This window comes from Coregonus clupeaformis, chromosome 1 (assembly GCF_020615455.1).
Source record: "Coregonus clupeaformis isolate EN_2021a chromosome 1, ASM2061545v1, whole genome shotgun sequence".
NCBI classification, from domain to species: Eukaryota; Metazoa; Chordata; class Actinopteri; order Salmoniformes; family Salmonidae; genus Coregonus; species Coregonus clupeaformis.
The window spans coordinates 56,507,721-56,526,292 of NC_059192.1; the positions used below are offsets into that span (position 1 = coordinate 56,507,721).

General features: G+C 44.2%; 1 protein-coding gene across 1 annotated transcript in view; it reads left to right on the forward strand.

The window, feature by feature from the left end:
* Positions 1-1,219: 1,219 nt before the first annotated feature.
* The window catches only part of LOC121570983 (SH3 and PX domain-containing protein 2A-like), a 35,000-nt gene continuing 17,647 nt past the window's right edge, over positions 1,220-18,572 (forward strand). Inside the window, exon 1 of the mRNA XM_041882222.1 lies at positions 1,220-1,762. Within this exon, the coding sequence (XP_041738156.1) occupies positions 1,549-1,762 (214 nt within the window). The 5' untranslated portion in view covers positions 1,220-1,548. The remainder of the gene's footprint in view (positions 1,763-18,572) is intronic.

Here is an 18,572-nt window from a genome sequence, read left to right on the forward strand (position 1 = left end):
CCAAAGCATAATGTTTCCACCTCCATGTTTGATGGTGGGGATGGTGTTCTTGGGGTCATAGGCAGCATTCCTCCTCCTCCAAACACAGCGAGTTGAGTTGATGCCAAAGAGCTCGATTTTGGTCTCATCTGACCACAACACTTTCACCCAGTTCTCCTCTGAATCATTCAGATGTCCATTGGACATTTTCAGACGGCCCTAGATATGTGCTTTCTTGAGCAGGGTGACCTTGCGGGCGCTGCAGGATTTCAGTCCTTCACGGCGTAGTGTGTTACCAATTGTTTTATTGGTGACTATGGTCCCAGCTGCCTTGAGATCATTGACAAGATCCTCCCGTGTAGTTCTGGGCTGATTCCTCACCGTTCTCATGATCATTGCAACTCCACGAGGTGAGATCTTGCTTGGAGCCCCAGGCCGAGGGAGATTGACAGTTCTTTTGTGTTTCTTCCATTTGCGATTAATCGCACCAACTGTTGTCACCTTCTCACCAAGCTGCTTGGCTATGGTCTTGTAGCCCATTCCAGCCTTGTGTAGGTCTACAATCTTGTCCCTGACATCCTTGGAGAGCTCTTTGGTCTTGGCCATGGTGGAGAGTTTGGAATCTGATTGATTGATTGCTTCTGTGGACAGGTGTCTTTTATACAGGTAACAAACTGAGATTAGGAGCACTCCCTTTAAGAGTGTGCTCCTAATCTCAGCTCGTTACCTGTATAAAAGACACCTGGGAGCCAGAAATCTTTCTGATTGAGAGGGGGTCAAATACTTATTTCCCTCATTAAAATGCAAATCAATAAGTAACATTTTTTAGATGTGTTTTTCTGGATTTGTTTTGTTGTTATTCGGTCTCTCACTGTTCAAATACACCTACCATTAAAATTATAGACTGATCATGTCTTGGTCAGTGGGCAAACATACAAAATCAGCAGTGGATCAAATACTTTTTTCCCTCACTGTATGGTTAACCCAGCGAGGCTAGGAAAGAAGCTTTCCATTGGCAATGCTAAATGAAAGTCCTGTGCTCTAGTGTTTCACTGCAGCTGAGGCCCGCCCTCCTGAGCTCCACTCCAGCCCACTCATCTGGTTCTATTTAAGGCCTTCAGTGTCGACTCTTATGATTGGCGTACACAACCCCCCTACTCTTCCTCCAGATCCAGCCCCAACAAGGAGAAGGAGGCTTTTTAACAGACTGTTTATTTTCCAGGGGAAACCGTTCCTTTCTCCCACTCCACTGTCCCATCTACAACCGGCTGCTGCTCCTTCTCTTTCTCTCTCTACTGCTTTCCTCTTTTTCTCTCCATCCATTCCTATTTTTCTATCTCAAGTTTGGACTATGGATAAGGCCCCCCCAACAGCGTAGAATAGGTTCTCTTCAGCAAACTGCTTGATGTATTTTGGGAGACTTCCAGTTTAATAGGCTTTCCTTTTAGAATCTCCACTGCCCCTGATTTTGGGCTGGTGGGGGATCCAGCTATATGGCCAGACTCTTGGGAAAATGCACAGAGCCCAGCGTGTGTTTCCATTGGCTAAGGTCTACTGACAAATTGGCCTATGGCGCAGCGGGTGCCTGGCGGTCGCGCTCGCGTACCCATGACCGGGAGCTGGCTGACAGCGTGTTTTTTCCCATCAACCCCAGGCTTGGATGGTGCGGATCCTATGCTACTGGAGCAGTACATGGTGGTTGCCAACTATGAGAAGCAGGAGCCGGCGGAAATCAGCCTGCAGGCCGGCAAACTGGTAGACGTCATCGATAAGAGCGAGAGTGGTGAGTGACCAACTTATACACACATGCACACATACATGTGCACACACACAGAGATGCACACGCATTCATCCACACTTTCTGGCCAGCATCCACATGATAATTCCCATTTTCACCTCTGTCTGGGGTTCATGTCTTTCTTTCATCCCCAATAGTTCCCCTTCTTCCTCCCTTCTCCCCCCCTCCTTTCCCCCTCTCTCCCCTCCCTCTATGTCCACAGCCTTCAAACTGTGCCTTAGTCCTGGAGGCTCGCTTTGGCCTGCAGAGAGGCCTGTTTTTTCCCCTTGTTGGTTTAGGCCGGGGGCCAGAATGTTGCCTTTTGTAGGAGGAATGTCTCCCAGACTCCTATATTAATTATCCTGCTCACTTTAATGGGAAGACAGATAGACATGCTGGATTTACATATGCCAGCTGCACGGGGTCCTGAGTCAGCTGTTTAACCTCTGAAAATGGAGTGCTAGGATCGCTAACCCTGCACGCACAGCCCTTAAGATCCTTAAAAAAGGAACTGAAAATGATCTTCATCTGGCCCTTGTTATGAGATTCATTAAATTAGGGGTGGTAAATGTTACACAGAGCTTCATATATTGACTATTATGCATATCATGCCCTCCAGTAGAAATAATTAAATGATCTATCCTGTATACATACAGTGAGGGAAAAAAGTATTTGATTCCCTGCTGATTTTGTACGTTTGCCCACTGACAAAGAAATGATCAGTCTATAATTTTAATGGTAGGTTTATTTGAACAGTGAGAGACGGAATAACAACAACAAAATCCAGGAAAACGCATGTCAAAAATGTTATTTATTGATTTGCATTTTAATGAGGGAAATAAGTATTTGACCCCCTCTCAATCAGAAAGATTTCTGGCTCCCAGGTGTCTTTTATACAGGTAACGAGCTGAGATTAGGAGCACACTCTTAAAGGGAGTGCTCCTAATCTCAGTTTGTTACCTGTATAAAAGACACCTGTCCACAGAAGCAATCAATCAACCAGATTCCAAACTCTCCACCATGGCCAAGACCAAAGAGCTCTCCAAGGACGTCAGGGACAAGATTGTAGACCTACACAATGCTGGAAAGGGCTACAAGACCATCGCCAAGCAGCTTGGTGAGAAGGTGACAAAAGTTGGTGCGATTATTCGCAAATGGAAGAAACACAAAATAGCTGTCAATCTCCCACGGCCTGGGGCTCCATGCAACATCTCGCCTCGTGGAGTTGCAATGATCATGAGAACGGTGAGGAATCAGCCCAGAACTACACGGGAGGATCTTGTCAATGATCTCAAGGCAGCTGGGACCATAGTCACCAAGAAAACAATTGGTAACACACTACACCGTGAAGGACTGAAATCCTGCAGCGCCCGCAAGGTCCCCCTGCTCAAGAAAGCACAAATACAGGGCCGTCTGAAGTTTGCCAATGAACATCTGAATGATTCAGAGGAGAACTGGGTGAAAGTGTTGTGGTCAGATGAGACCAAAATCAAGCTCTTTGGCATCAACTCAACTCGCCGTGTTTGGAGGAGAAGGAATGCTGCCTATGACCCCAAGAACACCATCCCCACCGTCAAACATGGAGGTGGAAACATTATGCTTTGGGGGTATTTTTCTGCTAAGGGGACAGGACAATTTCACCGCATCAAAGGGACGATGGACGGGGCCATGTACCGTCAAATCTTGGGTGAGAACCTCCTTCCCTCCGCCAGGACATTGAAAATGGGTCGTGGATGGGTATTCCAGCATGACAATGACCCAAAACACACGGCCAAGGCAACAAAGGAGTGGCTCAAGAAGAAGCACATTAAGGTCCTGGAGTGGCCTAGCCAGTCTCCAGTCCTTAATCCCATAGAAAATATGTGGAGGGAGCTGAAGGTTCGAGTTGCCAAACATCAGCCTCAAAACCTTAATGACTTGGAGAATATCTGCAAAGAGGAGTGGAACAGAATCCCTCCTGAGATGTGTGCAAACCTGGTGGCCAACTACAAGAAACGTCTGACCTCTGTGATTGCCAACAAGGGTTTTGCCACCAAGTTTTGCAGAGGGGTCAAATACTTATTTCCCTCATTAAAATGCAAATCAATGGATTACATTTTTGACATGCGTTTTTCAGGATTTTTTTTCTTGTTATTCTGTCTCTCACTGTTCAAATAAACCTATCATTAAAATTATAGACTGATCATGTCTTTGTCAGTTGGCAAACATACAAAATCAGCAGGGGATCAAATACTTTTTTCCCTCACTGTATGTTGGTCTTACTTGATATATCAGTGTTTACTTTTGCCTATACAATTTGACCCAGTTAAGACTCACTAACTCTTGCACTATAACATACAAACACACCTCACCATTAACTGAACCACAGTTTTAGCTGACGCAGCATAAGGAAACCTGTCTAGTTTTCCTTTCCCTTCAGCAGAATGAAATAATAAGTTTTGTCATATCTATCTCCAAAGCCTGTAGAGAGAGAGACAGGCTCAGTAACAGAGGTTGACATCCTGGCTTAAATGGTGTGCCCAGACAGTAAAGCAGTAATGGGACTCGTGTGTTCTTCAAAGAGGAGGGGAAACAGTGATTAGAAAAGCAATTTGACTTAGGTTTCACATTGGGTGTGAGTAAAACCCCATGCCATAGAAGCCTAAAGGACTCAGACTGCTTTGAAGTGTCTGTACCCACCCTTTGAGTTCCTCCGTTTATTTTTCCTTCTTGGTCCAGTTGGATTTTGATCCCACTAGGGATGCACTTTGAGGCAGATTTCCAAACACCTTGAAGTCCTTCTGCCTTAGGCCTTGACTTGAGTGCTTTCCTCCATAATAAGCATGGAGCATGATGGATGATGCTGTTGACTGGGCTATTGATGGCTGCAGTACATTTAGATGACTACAGGGTAAATCTGTCACTGGTCAGAGAGTTCACCCACCTGCAAGTCTAACTGAATCACAGTCTGATTCATAGGAATACAACCAGTAGTGTTAAGATGGGATTTGGCATCAAGAACTCAAGTACTGTAGGCAGGGGACTCCCAAGTATTACAGAGGTAGCTAAATCTGAACCCCTCGGAGCACTGTGTTCAACAGAATGGTTAGCATTATCTGAAGCCTGTAGTGTTTAACAGAACAGTTAGCATTAGCTGAAGCCTGTAGTGTTCAACATAATGGTTAGCATTAGCTGAAGCATGTATTGTTCATCAGAATGGTTAACATTAGCTGAAGCCTGTAGTGTTCATCAGAATGGTTAGTATTAGTTGAAGCCTGCAGTGCTCATCAGAATGGTTAGCATTAGCTGAAGCCTGCAGTGTTCATTAGAATGGTTAGCATTAGCTGAAGCCTGTTGTGTTCAACAGTATGGTTAGCATTAGCTGAAGCCATGACACCTCCTGGACAGCATGGAAGATGGCTAAGCTGCAATGTGGGTGACATTAGTCCTAAGCCTCATGCCAATGCTAACAATTCCAGGTGCGCGTAAAATACTTTAAAGTCCATTTAGCTAGCATCCATTTCTCCCAGAATAAGTTAATACATTTTATGGCATCTGAGGTTGATTTCTGAATCCCACACTTTCAGTACTGAACCAGTTAGTTATATGCTTTTTATGACCCCAGAGCTACTTAAATGTCTCTAGTACTTTGCTGTGGAATGACACAAGTTGTTGCAGGTCTTGTAGAGGCTTGTGGATTTCTTAAATGGTGTGAATATGGTGTTAATATGGTACTATGCCTCTCTTACAGACTCTCATTTGTCCAATGAAGAATATGGCTTAGAATGGAATTTGTCCTTATGTCTGTGTAGTGTCTGCATGGTGTAAGAGCTATTATATTGTGCTCTACTTACCATGTTGGTTCTCAAATTTGAACATAGAAAGCATTTTGATAAGTAACTCTATGTACTTTCCTTGTACAATGTAAATATCTAACTGATTTTACTGTTACCATACCCAAGGATAATGCAATTTTAATGCAAAAGATTGCCCACTGAACTAAAAGAAAGGCACATTTCCTTACCTTGGATTAGATAATATACTTCTGACAGGGGCTTTGAATCTAGGTCAGGTCATGTAGGCACGTTTAGCTTTCTCAGTTTTCCATCTCAAGGCCAGGAATGCTGCACTGCTAGGGCTAATCAAAGACAGAGAAATTGGGCAAGATCTATGTTTTTGGTTATGTTATTTTCAGAGTTGCATAAAAATCAGCTGCCACTTTTTAGGATACTCAAAAGCAGTGTTCCATAAATGTTTTATCCCTGATGCCCTTACAGTTTATTGTATTTGTTTGATTGCAATCCCTCTATTTGTCTATTTTCACGACTGAGTTAGGTCAGAGCCTGCCGGAGAGAGACCCTGGATTTGGAAAGGAGAGGAGAGGAGTGTGGGCCAGAGAGAGAGTCAGGGGGAACATGGAAAAAGGCATTTCCTGCCAAAGTAGCGGTTCAGAGAGGTTGGTTCATTATAATGGCTTAATGGATCCTCCAGGATGCCTCCTCAACTTACAGTGTGTTAGGCTAGGCTAAGCTAGCACACCACTTTTTAACCTTTACTTAACCAGGTGGGTCAATTATGAACAATCTTATATTTGTCTACAGTTTAACTTTTCTTGTTATCGAAATGTATAGGAAAGGTAAAACATTTGCAATCACATTTCCCTCTAGAGGGATGCTACCTACTCTACACCTCAAGGGCAGTGTTAGGCTAGCCTTGCCCAGTCCAACCCAGATAATATCCCTCTAAATCTCTTCTGACCAGTGTGCTTTTACAGTCGCTCTGCTCAAAGCCTTGATCGGCTTTTTAAATTGTAATTTGCCAAATGAACTCCAGGAATCAGGTCTGTCTGCCCCTCAGGCTCCCCATAGCCCCCCTGTACCACCCTGCGTGTGTGTCCATCTATAAACCAATAGCCTGCGTCAGTCAGTGGTGAATTCTGGGAACACTTTGTACGATATTTTATGCTGTTTTAAGGCTCTTAGATGTTAAGGCTGTGTCCCAATTCTCTTCCCTGTCTCTCTTCTCTTGTCTCCCTTCATTCTTGATGGACCATGGATACGTTGAGGAGGTACTTCATGGGTTTCCAACATGTATTTCTCTCTGAGCTTAAATTCTCTCAGATACTGTAGATCAGTGTTCATGAGGGAGATGAGATGTGAATAGGGAGCTGTTTAACACCATTGGGAAACAGGCTTATGCTACGGTCAGACGATGGACATGAACCAATGGATTCGTGAGGTGCCTCTCACTTAGGAATGACAATTAAAGTTAAATAGCATTTTAGAGGGTTGGGCTTTCAGGTACTCCAGGATTTTGCGTCTCACACAAACCATCTGTGCTGCCTAGAGCACGGGTCTGCATACGTACGTAGCTTTAGAGAGGTCAGCACACATTCTAGAGGGGATCCTTTCACATTCTAGGGGGCTGCGTTGGTTGTTCGTTTGGTCAACATTAGTACTTGAGTCGTTTTGTGCCATTTTCACCTCCCACTCTTAACAAAGCCATCACTGGAAATTGGACCCAGTATTTTATGAAAACTGGAAGTGAATGTATTGAACTTTATATATTTCCCCTCTTTGAAACTCTATACAGTGTTAATAAATACAGAAACTTAAAATGAATGGGGTTATCTACTGCAGTGCTTTCCAGTGGGATCAGATATCTCCAGTAGTGCTGAGGCTCAGCATTCCACATCATCTCAAGCCCAGAGAAAGGGTATTTGATTCAATGTGAGACTTTGGATACCTATAAATAAAATACATACAGCACAGTAGAGACTGAGGCACCTCAATCCTGTGTTAAAACATTGCATATTCTAGTTTAGATGAGTACATATGGTAAACATTCACAGTAAGACAATCTGAAGTTGCTGGCCGGTTCCCATTTTTGTTTGAGCAATAAATGTGTTGTTGATTACAGTAAAATGGAGGCTGGAGTGTTTAACCTGATATAGTGTTTCCAGACAGCAGGTACTGTAGGGGAGACAAATAGGGCTCAGGCCCTCCTCAACAGATAGGTTCCTCTCTTTTGTCCTCCCTCAGAGAAAGAGAGAGGGGCAGAGGGGATATGAGTAATGCTTTATCACTTTGAAGTCTGAGCCAAACATCTGTTAAATTGCTCCAGTTTTTCCTTTCAAGGAATATCCATCCATACTGTAGCAGTACTGCTTTACTTTTCACCCCCTAGAGCCACATTACGACACACATGGCACATTACGACACACATGGCTTACATAATAAGCATTGTTTTTTATGATTCATTTTCTCTGTAAACAAAACAAATACTTTTTTTTTTCAGATGTGTTTGTTAGTGTTTTTGGCTGTGTAAATGAGGCTGACGTAGGCATTTCATCCAGGCATTAAAAGCCTAATTAGATCGTTGGCAACTACATACTTTTTTATCATGGTTTCCTTGCAGTACAACCACCGACGTTGTCAAGACAAACCATTGTATTGTTTGCTGTACATTTGGGACATTTAAGTTTGTTTTTTGTGGTAAAAGACTAAAGGTTCAGTGGAGTAATGCAAGACCACCACCAGATAGTTGTGGGTTTGACCCTGTTGTCTCACTATTGTCTCACTATTGTCTCACTGAACCACTGACCTAAAGGAGAGGGCACAGAACTTAGCACAACTCAGTGAGGAGATGAGGAGAAAAGCACTGCATGGACCTGAACATAAACATTATGAAATTACTCCTAATTCAAGTGAATGTTTGTTATGTTTATTTGTCACAGAACCATTTGCAATGGATCCTTGCAATTGCCCCTAAAAGCTAGTTGTTGGGAACTACAGTAGAGAAGGGAAATAATGTTTACTTTATCCATTACTTCCTCAGCACAGCTAGTGATGCAGACAGAGACACAGATGATAAAGATTTGTACAGCTGCAGGAGGCACAGACACAGATGAGGATGTTGATAGAGATGACAGACATACGGTAGATAGATGGACACAGATAAAGACACAGATGTAGGTGTATTCATATATCTCTCCACTCCCTCCCCGTTGGGTCCAGTCCCAGCCCTGCTGGTCAATGTATCAAATCGTGCATGATACACACAGAAATGCACATGCATATACACACAGACACACACATCCTGGGATACGGAAAAGTGTGCATATCTCTCAAAACTAAATTTTCACGATCTCGTACCTCACCTTTCAACAGCTGTATGTCTACTCAGTTCTAAACTTTCATACATGTCACCAAATCATTTTCAGGGGGTTCATCTTTAAATGTATGTTCCTGTGTGATGGTATTTTGCCAAAACACCTTGAATGTGCTCTAGAAAACAGAAACAGTTGTAGCACTGGAATATTAACATTATTTATTACTGAAAGACCAGAGACAGACTCTCTGAAAAAAGTATGTTTTTCGGTTCCCTGTAATTCGCACCTGTGTGTTATTATAAACCTGCATTGGCAAGGAAACATACTTGTATTACCTCTTTTGAGGTTCAGTGAACTTAGCCTAAGCACCTGCCATATGGGAACAAGGTTGAAAAATAATGTTGAGGCAGTCCTAGCCATCAATAACAGAGTGTATTTACTCAAACCTCTTAAGGGACAGACACACAGGCGTGTACATTTTAGTAATTTAGCAGCTGCTCTTATCCAAAGCGACTTACAGGAGCAATTAGGGTTAAGTGCCTTGCTCAAGGGCATATTGACTGATTTTGTTTCTCGGGGATTTGAATCAGCGACCTTTCGGTTGGCCGTTCCTGGCCCAAAGCTCTTAACCGCTAGACTACCTGCCCGTTTGCCGGCCAAGAGTACTTAGTACCTCTGAACAGATTGCCAACTGTAATTTGCAAACCAATTCTACATGTAGAATTGCACGAAAATGTCGGAAGTCAGACACCCACCAGCGAGTGGTCCCTAAAACACACCTCAGCGAACAAACGGCAGATGAACAGCAGATCGACATTCGGTGTGGTGTGTGCGCTGCCTTATTAAAGTGGGCGTTTGTCTTTGCCATAATGTATATTCAGATGTCTAACTTTCAAATGTGCTTTCAAATTAAGGTACCACATTCCTACACCTTATTCCCATATTTCCCATATTAGCTAGCAAGACCTCAATTATCTCGTACCCCTCCACATCGACTTGGTACTGATACCCCATGTAAATAGCCAAGTTATTGTTACTCATTGTATATTTTTTACTTTTATTATTACGTGTTATTACTTTTCTATTATTTATATATTTTCTCTCTCTCTGCATTGTTGGGAAGGGCCCATAAGAAATCATTTCACTGTTAGTCTACATTGTTGTTTACAAATCATGTGACATATTCAATTTGATTTGTGATGTGACAATACCTTTAGCCAGCCAACAGAGAGGAAGAGGCGAAGCAATGGAATTGCAGCAAATGTTCCCTACTAACATACAGTGGGGGAAAAAAAAGTATTTAGTCAGCCACCAATTGTGCAAGTTCTCCCACTTAAAAAGATGAGAGAGGCCTGTAATTTTCATCATAGGTACACGTCAACTATGACAGACACATTGAGATTTTTTTTCTCCAGAAAATCACATTGTAGGATTTTTTATGAATTTATTTGCAAATTATGGTGGAAAATAAGTATTTGGTCACCTACAAACAAGCAAGATTTCTGTCTCTCACAGACCTGTAACTTCTTATTTAAGAGGCTCCTCTGTCCTCCACTCGTTACCTGTATTAATGGCACCTGTTTGAACTTGTTATCAGTATAAAAGACACCTGTCCACAACCTCAAACAGTCACACTCCAAACTCCACTATGGCCAAGACCAAAGAGCTGTCAAAGGACACCAGAAACAAAATTGTAGACCTGCACCAGGCTGGGAAGACTGAATCTGCAATAGGTAAGCAGCTTGGTTTGAATAAATCAACTGTGGGAGCAATTATTAGGAAATGGAAGACATACAAGACAACTGATAATCTCCCTCGATCTGGGGCTCCACGCAAGATCTCACCCTGTGGGGTCAAAATGATCACAAGAACGGTGAGCAAAAATCCCAGAACCACACGGGGGGACCTTGTGAATGATCTGCAGAGAGCTTGGACCAAAGTAACAAAGCCTACCATCAGTAACACACTATGCCACCAGGGACTCAAATCCTGCAGTGCCAGACGTGTCCCCCTGCTTAAGCCAGTACATGTCCAGGCCCGTCTGAAGTTTGCTAGAGTGCATTTGGATGATCCAGAAGAGGATTGGGAGAATGTCATATGGTCAGATGAAACCAAAATATAACTTTTTGGTAAAAACTCAACTCGTCGTGTTTGGAGGACAAAGAATGCTGAGTTGCATCCAAAGAACACCATACCTACTGTGAAGCATGGGGGTGGAAACATCATGCTTTGGGGCTGTTTTTCTGCAAAGGGACCAGGACGACTGATCCGTGTAAAGGAAAGAAAGAATGGGGCCATGTATTGTGAGTTTTTGAGTGAAAACCTCCTTCCATCAGCAAGGGCATTGAAGATGAAACGTGGCTGGGTCTTTCAGCATGACAATGATCCCAAACACACCGCCCGGGCAACGAAGGAGTGGCTTCGTAAGAAGCATTTCAAGGTCCTGGAGTGGCCTAGCCAGTCTCCAGATCTCAACCCCATAGAAAATCTTTGGAGGGAGTTGAAAGTCAGTGTTGCCCAGCGACAGCCCCAAAACATCACTGCTCTAGAGGAGATCTGCATGGAGGAATGGGCCAAAATACCAGCAACAGTATGTGAAAACCTTGTGAAGACTTACAGAAAACGTTTGACCTGTGTCATTGCCAACAAAGGGTATATAACAAAGTATTGAGAAACTTTTGTTATTGACCAAATACTTATTTTCCACCATAATTTGCAAATAAATTCATAAAAAATCCTACAATGTGATTTTCTGGATATTTTTTCTCATTTTGTCTGTCATAGTTGACGTGTACCTATGATGAAAATTACAGGCCTCTCTCATCTTTTTAAGTGGGAGAACTTGCACAATTGGTGGCTGACTAAATAATTTTTTCCCCCACTGTAGCTGGCTAGCCAGGTGGGTAGTAGACTGAGGCTAATATTATCGTTCTGTCATCATCAGCATTATGGGAATACTTGTTCTATGTGGCATAGTGACACGGCAACAGTCAGAGGAGTGGTGGGGGTTATGTTAATGTCAGAAGTTAACTGCACTCTCGTGACCAAAAAATGCTAGCTAGCTTTTTTAGCAAAATTTTTTACCTTGTTGCAATCCGTTTTATAAGCGCATTAACACACTCCAGACTCTGCATTGCCAGGGAATTACTGCACACCTCAGCAGTTGAAAGGCTCCAGTCCAAAGTACTGTGGACAAGATTTTATTTATTTTAGCTCTCCGTTCTCCATTTAATTTATTAGCGCAGGGTTTATATGAAGCCACAGGTTTGGTGTAAAGATTGAACACATTACATGGCTTGTTAGGACCTTGAACCTTTGCCAATGCGGGGGCGCAGGGCCAGATCCAAACAGCAAGGCCTTCTAGTCTCTAGACCCACACAAAGTCAATCTAAAGTAACATCTACATTAAAACTGCTGCTGAAGCATGTGTGATTGCATTTCCAATGAACCCTCAGGTCTTCTTTATGGGGGATGTGAAGAGCTGTCGGCCATCTTGGATGCTGCTTTCCACAACAAATAGAGCATTCGTGGAGCGCCACATCACAGAGGAGGTTTATTTATTACTTTTTTGTATTAATTTTTTACTTTTTACCCCACAATTACGTGAGATCCAATTGGTAGTTACAGTCTTGTCCCATTGCTGCAACTCCTGTACGGACTCGGGAGAGGCAAAGGTTGAGAGCCACGCGTCCTCCAAAACACGACCCTGTGAGGCCGCACTGCTCGCTTAAGCCGCACCAATGTGTCGGAGGAAACTCTGTACAACTGGCGACCGTGTCAGCGTGCATGCGCCTAGCCTGCCACAAGAGTCGCTAGAGCACGATGGGACAAGGACATCCTGGCCGGCCAAACCGTCCCCTAACCCGGACGACGCTGGGCCAATTGTGCGCAGCCTCATTGGTTTCCCGGTCGCGGCCAGCTGCGGGACCCGGGATCGAACCTGGGTCTGTAGTGACGCCTCAAGCACTGCGATGCAGTGCTGTAGACCGCTTCGCCACTCGGGAGGCCCATTTGCGAGGGGTTTTGTCACTTCACTCTCCTGCAGAGAACAGCCATGACCTCTCCAGAGCTAGGCGACAGAGAAAGGGTGTTGAAAAGCCTATGTGGCAGCAGCCAAGGGGCTGGTTTTTCAAAAAGTTATCTGATTGGATTACCCCTATCAGATAGGATTAAATGTTAGAATTTAGTTTTTCAAAACTGAAAAATGGGATTCGGTTTCTCCGGATAGGGATAAGGATTTGGTAATCCAATCTGATCTTTAATCAGGGATTGTAGGTGATTAGGATAGTTTTGATTCCAAAAATCATGATTATTTTGATCCCACTAGAAGGGTGGATTCAGGGTGGATTTGGAAAGGTGAAAGGCACTACAACCAAGAAATGTCAATGTAACTAAGGTGAGGAGGTTTAAAAAATGTTATTACATCTAAAATCCAAAGGATAATTATGTTAAAATGACTGCCGTATAGGTATGTGGTAAATTGTTATGTTAAGTTAAGTGTCACTACTTACTTATAAGTGATATGCAGGCTCTATTCTTTTTTTTTTCAAGGTACCTTTATTCATGTATAGTGAACAAAAAGATAAACCCAACATGCAACAATTTCAAAGATTTTACTGAGTTACAGTTTAGAGAAGGAAATCAGTCAATTGAAATAAATTAATTAGGCCTTAATCAATGAATTTCACATGACTGGGCAGGGGTTCAGCCATGGATGGGCCTGGGAGGGCATAGGCCCACCCAATTGGCAGCAAGGTCCACCCACTGGTGAGCCAGGCCTAGCCAATCAGAACGTACTGCCAAATTAGCTAAAACGATGTTTGAGGCAGTTTATGGTAGAGAAATGAAGATTCCGTTCTCAGGCAACAACGCTGGTGGACATACCTGCAGTCCGCATGCCAATTGCACGCACTCTCAAAACTTGAGACATCTGTGGCATTGTGTTGTGTGACAAAACTGCACATTTTAAAGTGGCCTTTTATTGTTCCCAGCACAAGGTGCACCTGTCTAATGATCATGCTGTTTAATCAGCTTCTTGATATGTCACACCTGTCAGTGGGATGGAGTATCTTGGCGGCAAAGGAGAAATGCTCACTAACAGGGATGTAAACACATTTGTGCACTAAATCTGAGATAAATAAGATTTTTGTGTGTATGAAAAATTGCTGGGATTTTTTTTTTTTTGCTCAACACTTTATATGTTGCGTTTATATTTTTGTTCAGTGTAGTTTACTAATTTCTGTTTCCCCAGGTTGAAGTAGTACCACAACCAGTCCAGTAGATGGGAAGGTGTAGGCCTGTTTAAAGCATGAACAAATGGATTATGTGATCTTGATATTGTGGTATCTGGATCTGAATGATCCTATCCGATTCTTTTCTGAAAAACCAGTTAAAAAATAGCCAGATTGATCTGATCTTGGATAGCAAAAAAAGAGGATTACAGAATCCGACTAATTCTGATCCAAATAAATAGTTTTGAAAAACCTGGCTGTCTTATTGGCTAAACAAAATGTTGTTGGAAAACTTGCCCAGTAGATTACATTACAGAGACTTATCCAAAGCACAAAATCTGAATTATGTGATCTTGATATTGCAGTATCTGGATCAGAATGATCCTATCTGATTATTTTCTGAAGAAAAAAAACAGCTCAAAATAAGCCAGATCGATCTGATCCTGGATAGCATGAAATAGGATTAAAGAATCCAGATCATTCTGATCCCCCCAAAAAGTTTTGGAAAACTCCATAAGCACGCTGTCCGCCCTGTGATGTTGTTGGCTTTAAGGCTAGCATGGCGCTGCAGAGATGTATAGCTGGTTCTAACGAGTTCCTGACCAATTCTGCTGTTTGTGTGATTTTTTTTACGCTGATCTCCGCCATCTTTTCCTATGAACGAAACAGCTTCTGGACATCAGAACAGTGATCACTAATCTCGATTTGAATGAAGATTTCTACTTCAACGAGTCGGCAGCTGTGGATGTACTGCTCATTACGGACCAGGCCCTAATCCCCGGTACTCAAAAGAGGAAGAGACGGCGCAAGAGAGGCAAAGAGCTCCCTGACGAGACCCCTACCCTCCGTTCTATTGGCGAACGTACAATCACTAGAGAACGGGACCTGAAGAATTGTAATATTATATGTTTCTCAGAGTCGTGGCTGAACAAGGTGATTGATAATATACATTTAGCTGGTTTTTCTATGCATCATCAAGACCGAACGGCAGTTTTGGGTAAGGTTAAGGGGGGAGGTGTGTGTCTCTTTGTTAACATCTAGTGTGCAATCTTTAATGTTAAGGAAGTTTCGAGATTCTGCTCGCCTGAGTTAGAATACCTCATGATAAGTTGCATACCATACTATTTACCAAGAGAGGTTTTATCTATATTTTGTAGCTGTCTATTTACCACCACAAACCGATGCTGGCACTAAGACTGCACTCAACGTGCTGTATAGGGCCATAAGCAAACAAGAAAATGCACATCCAGAGGAGGTGCTCCTAGTGGCCATGATTTCAATGCAGGGAAACTGAAATCCGTCTTACCTAATTTTTACCAGTATGTCACCTGTGCAACTGGAGGCGAAAAAACTCTAGGTCATCTTTACTCCACACACAGAAACGCATACAAAGCTATCCCTCGCCCTCCAGTTGGCATATCTGACCAAAACTGTATCCCCTGCTGCTTACAAGCAAAAACTCAAACAGGAAGTACCAGTGACGCGTTTAATACGGAAGTAGTCCAATGAAGTGGATGCTAAGCTACAGGACTGTTTCGCTAGCACTGACTGGTATATGTTCCGGGATTTATCCGATAACATTGAGAAGTTTATAACATCAGTAACCGGCTTCATTAATAAGTGCATCGACGACTTCATCCCCACAGTGACCATACGTACATATCCCAACCAGAAGCCATGGATTATAGGCAACATTCGCACTGAGCTAAAGGCTAGAGCTGCAGCTTTCAAGGAGTGGGACACTAATCCGGACGCTTATAAGAAATCCCGCTACGACCTCCAATGGGCCACAGATGGGTCAAAACATCAATACAGGATCGAATCCTACTACGCCGACTCTGACGCTTGTCAGATGTGGCAGGGCTTGCAAACTATCACAGATTCCTTCGATGCTCACTTCGAAGCAAGCAACACTGAACCAAGACCTTTAAACAGGTTAACATTCACAAGCCCGCAGGACCAGATGGATTACCAGGATGCGTACTCAGAGTATGCTCTGACCAGCTGGCAAGTGACTTTACTGACATTTTCAACCTGTCCCTGACCAAATCTGTAATACCTACATGTTTGAAGCAGACCACCATAGTCTCTGTGCCCAAGAACGCCAAGGTAACCTGTCTAAATGACTATCGCTCCATAGCACTCACATCTGGAGCCATGAAATGCTTTGAAAGGCTGGTCATGGATCACATCAACAAAATCATTCCAAACACCCTGGACCCACTCCAATTCGCATTTTGCCCCAACAGATCCACAGGTGACGCAATCTCTGTTGCACTCCACACTGCCCTCTTCCACCTGGACAAGAGGAACACCTACGTGAGAATGCTGTTCAACACTAGTGGGGACAGACAGCTGAGCATTCAACACCATATTGACCTACAAGCTCACTAAGCTCAGGACCCTGGGACTGAACACCTCCCTCTGCAACTGGATCCTAGACTTTCTGACTGACCGCCCCTAGGTGGTGAGGGTAGGCAACAACACATCCACCACCCTGACCCTCAACACAGGGGCCCCTCAGGGGTGCGCGCTTAGTCTCCTCCTGCACTCCCTGTTCACCCACGTCTGCGTGGCCGCGCATGACTCCAACACCATCATTGATTTTGCTGACTACACGACAGTGGTTAGCCTGATCACAGATGACGTTGAGACGGTCTATAGGGAGGAGGTCAGTGACCTGGCAGTTTGGTGCCAGGACAACAACCTCTCCCTGAACGCCAGCAAGACAAAGGAGCTGATTGTGGACTTCAGGAAACAGAGAGCCAAACCCACCCCCATCCACATTGACGGGCTGTAGTGGAGCGGGTCGAGAGCTTCAACTTCCTCGGTGTCCACATCACTAAGGAATTATCATGGTCCACACACACCAACACAGATGTGAAGAATGCACAACAATGCCTCTTCCCTCTCAGGAGGCTGAAAATATTCGGTATGGGCCCTCAGATTCTCAAAATGTTCTACAGCTGCACCATTGAGATTATGTTGACTGGCTGCGTCACCGCTTGGTATGGCAACTGCTTGGCAGCCGACCGCAAGGCACTATAGAGGGTAGTGCATACTAGAGATTGACACAGAAGTGACAATTAATTCCTGTCCCCTCCTGTCCTGTCAGTTTTTTTCCTGCACTGTCCTGATCCCGCAACAGTTATATAACCCTGGAACTTTCCTGTCCCATCCCAATAAAAATCACTCTCTTTCCGTGCTCATTTTTAAGCGCAGAATCAGAAATAACTTCCTCTGTTAGCTGCTCGTCTGTCTGTCCCCGTTCTGTGGCAGCATCGCATTAGTGGAAACCAAGACTGTTCTCAGGGCAAGCCTGGTTGCAGCTAGATGTTCGAGTCGCGTCAGGGATTATTTTAGCTAACACTTTTCCTAACCTTAACCTAATTATCCTAACCTGCCAAGTTAATTCTCCTAACTTGCCACGTTAATTCTCCTAACCTGCTGCGAAAAGTCCCTTCTGCTAGTCAAAACCGGCAGATATGCCCTGAGAACAGTCTTGGTTTCCACTAATGCAATACAGCCACTCTGCGTGTGAATAGCCTAGCAACTGCTCCCATTTACATTTACATTTTCGTCATTTAGCAGACACTCTTATCCAGAGCGACTTACAAATTGGTGCATTCACGTTATGATAGCCAGTGGGACAACCACTATACAATATATATATTTTTTTTTAGTTTTTTGGGGTGGGGTAAGGGGGGGTAGAAGGATTACTTTATCCTATCCCAGGTATTCCTTAAAGAGGTGGGGTTTCAAGTGTCTCCGGAAGGTGGTGAGTGACTCCGCTGTCCTGGCATCGTGAGGGAGCTTGTTCCACCATTGGGGTGCCAGAGCAGCGAACAGTTTTGACTGGGCTGAGCGGGAACTGTGCTTCCGCAGAGGTAGGGGAGCCAGCAGGCCAGAGGTGGATGAACGTAGTGCCCTAGTTTGGGTTTAGGGACTGATCAGAGCCTGAAGGTACGGAGGTGCCGTTCCCCTCACAGCTCCGTAGGCAAGCACCATGGTCTTGTAGCAGATGCGAGCTTCAACTGGAAGCCAGTGGAGTGTGCGGAGGAGCGGGGTGACATGAGAGAACTTGGGAAGGTCGAACACCAGACGGGCTGCGGCGTTCTGGATGAGTTGTAGGGGTTTAATGGCACAGGCAGGGAGCCCAGCCAACAGCGAGTTGCAGTAATCCAGACAGGAGATGACAAGTGCCTGGATCAGGACCTGTGCCGCTTCCTGTGTAAGGCAGGGTCGTACTCTGCAAATGTTGTAGAGCATGAACCTACAGGATCGGGTCACCGCCTTGATGTTAGCGGAGAACGACAGGGTGTTTTGTCCAGGGTCACGCCAAGGCTCTTTGCACTCTGGGAGGAGGACACAACGGAGTTGTCAACCGTGATGGCGAGATCATGGAACGGGCAGTCCTTCCCCGGGAGGAAGAGCAGCTCCGTCTTGCCGAGGTTCAGCTTGAGGTGGTGTTCCGTCATCCACACTGATATGTCTG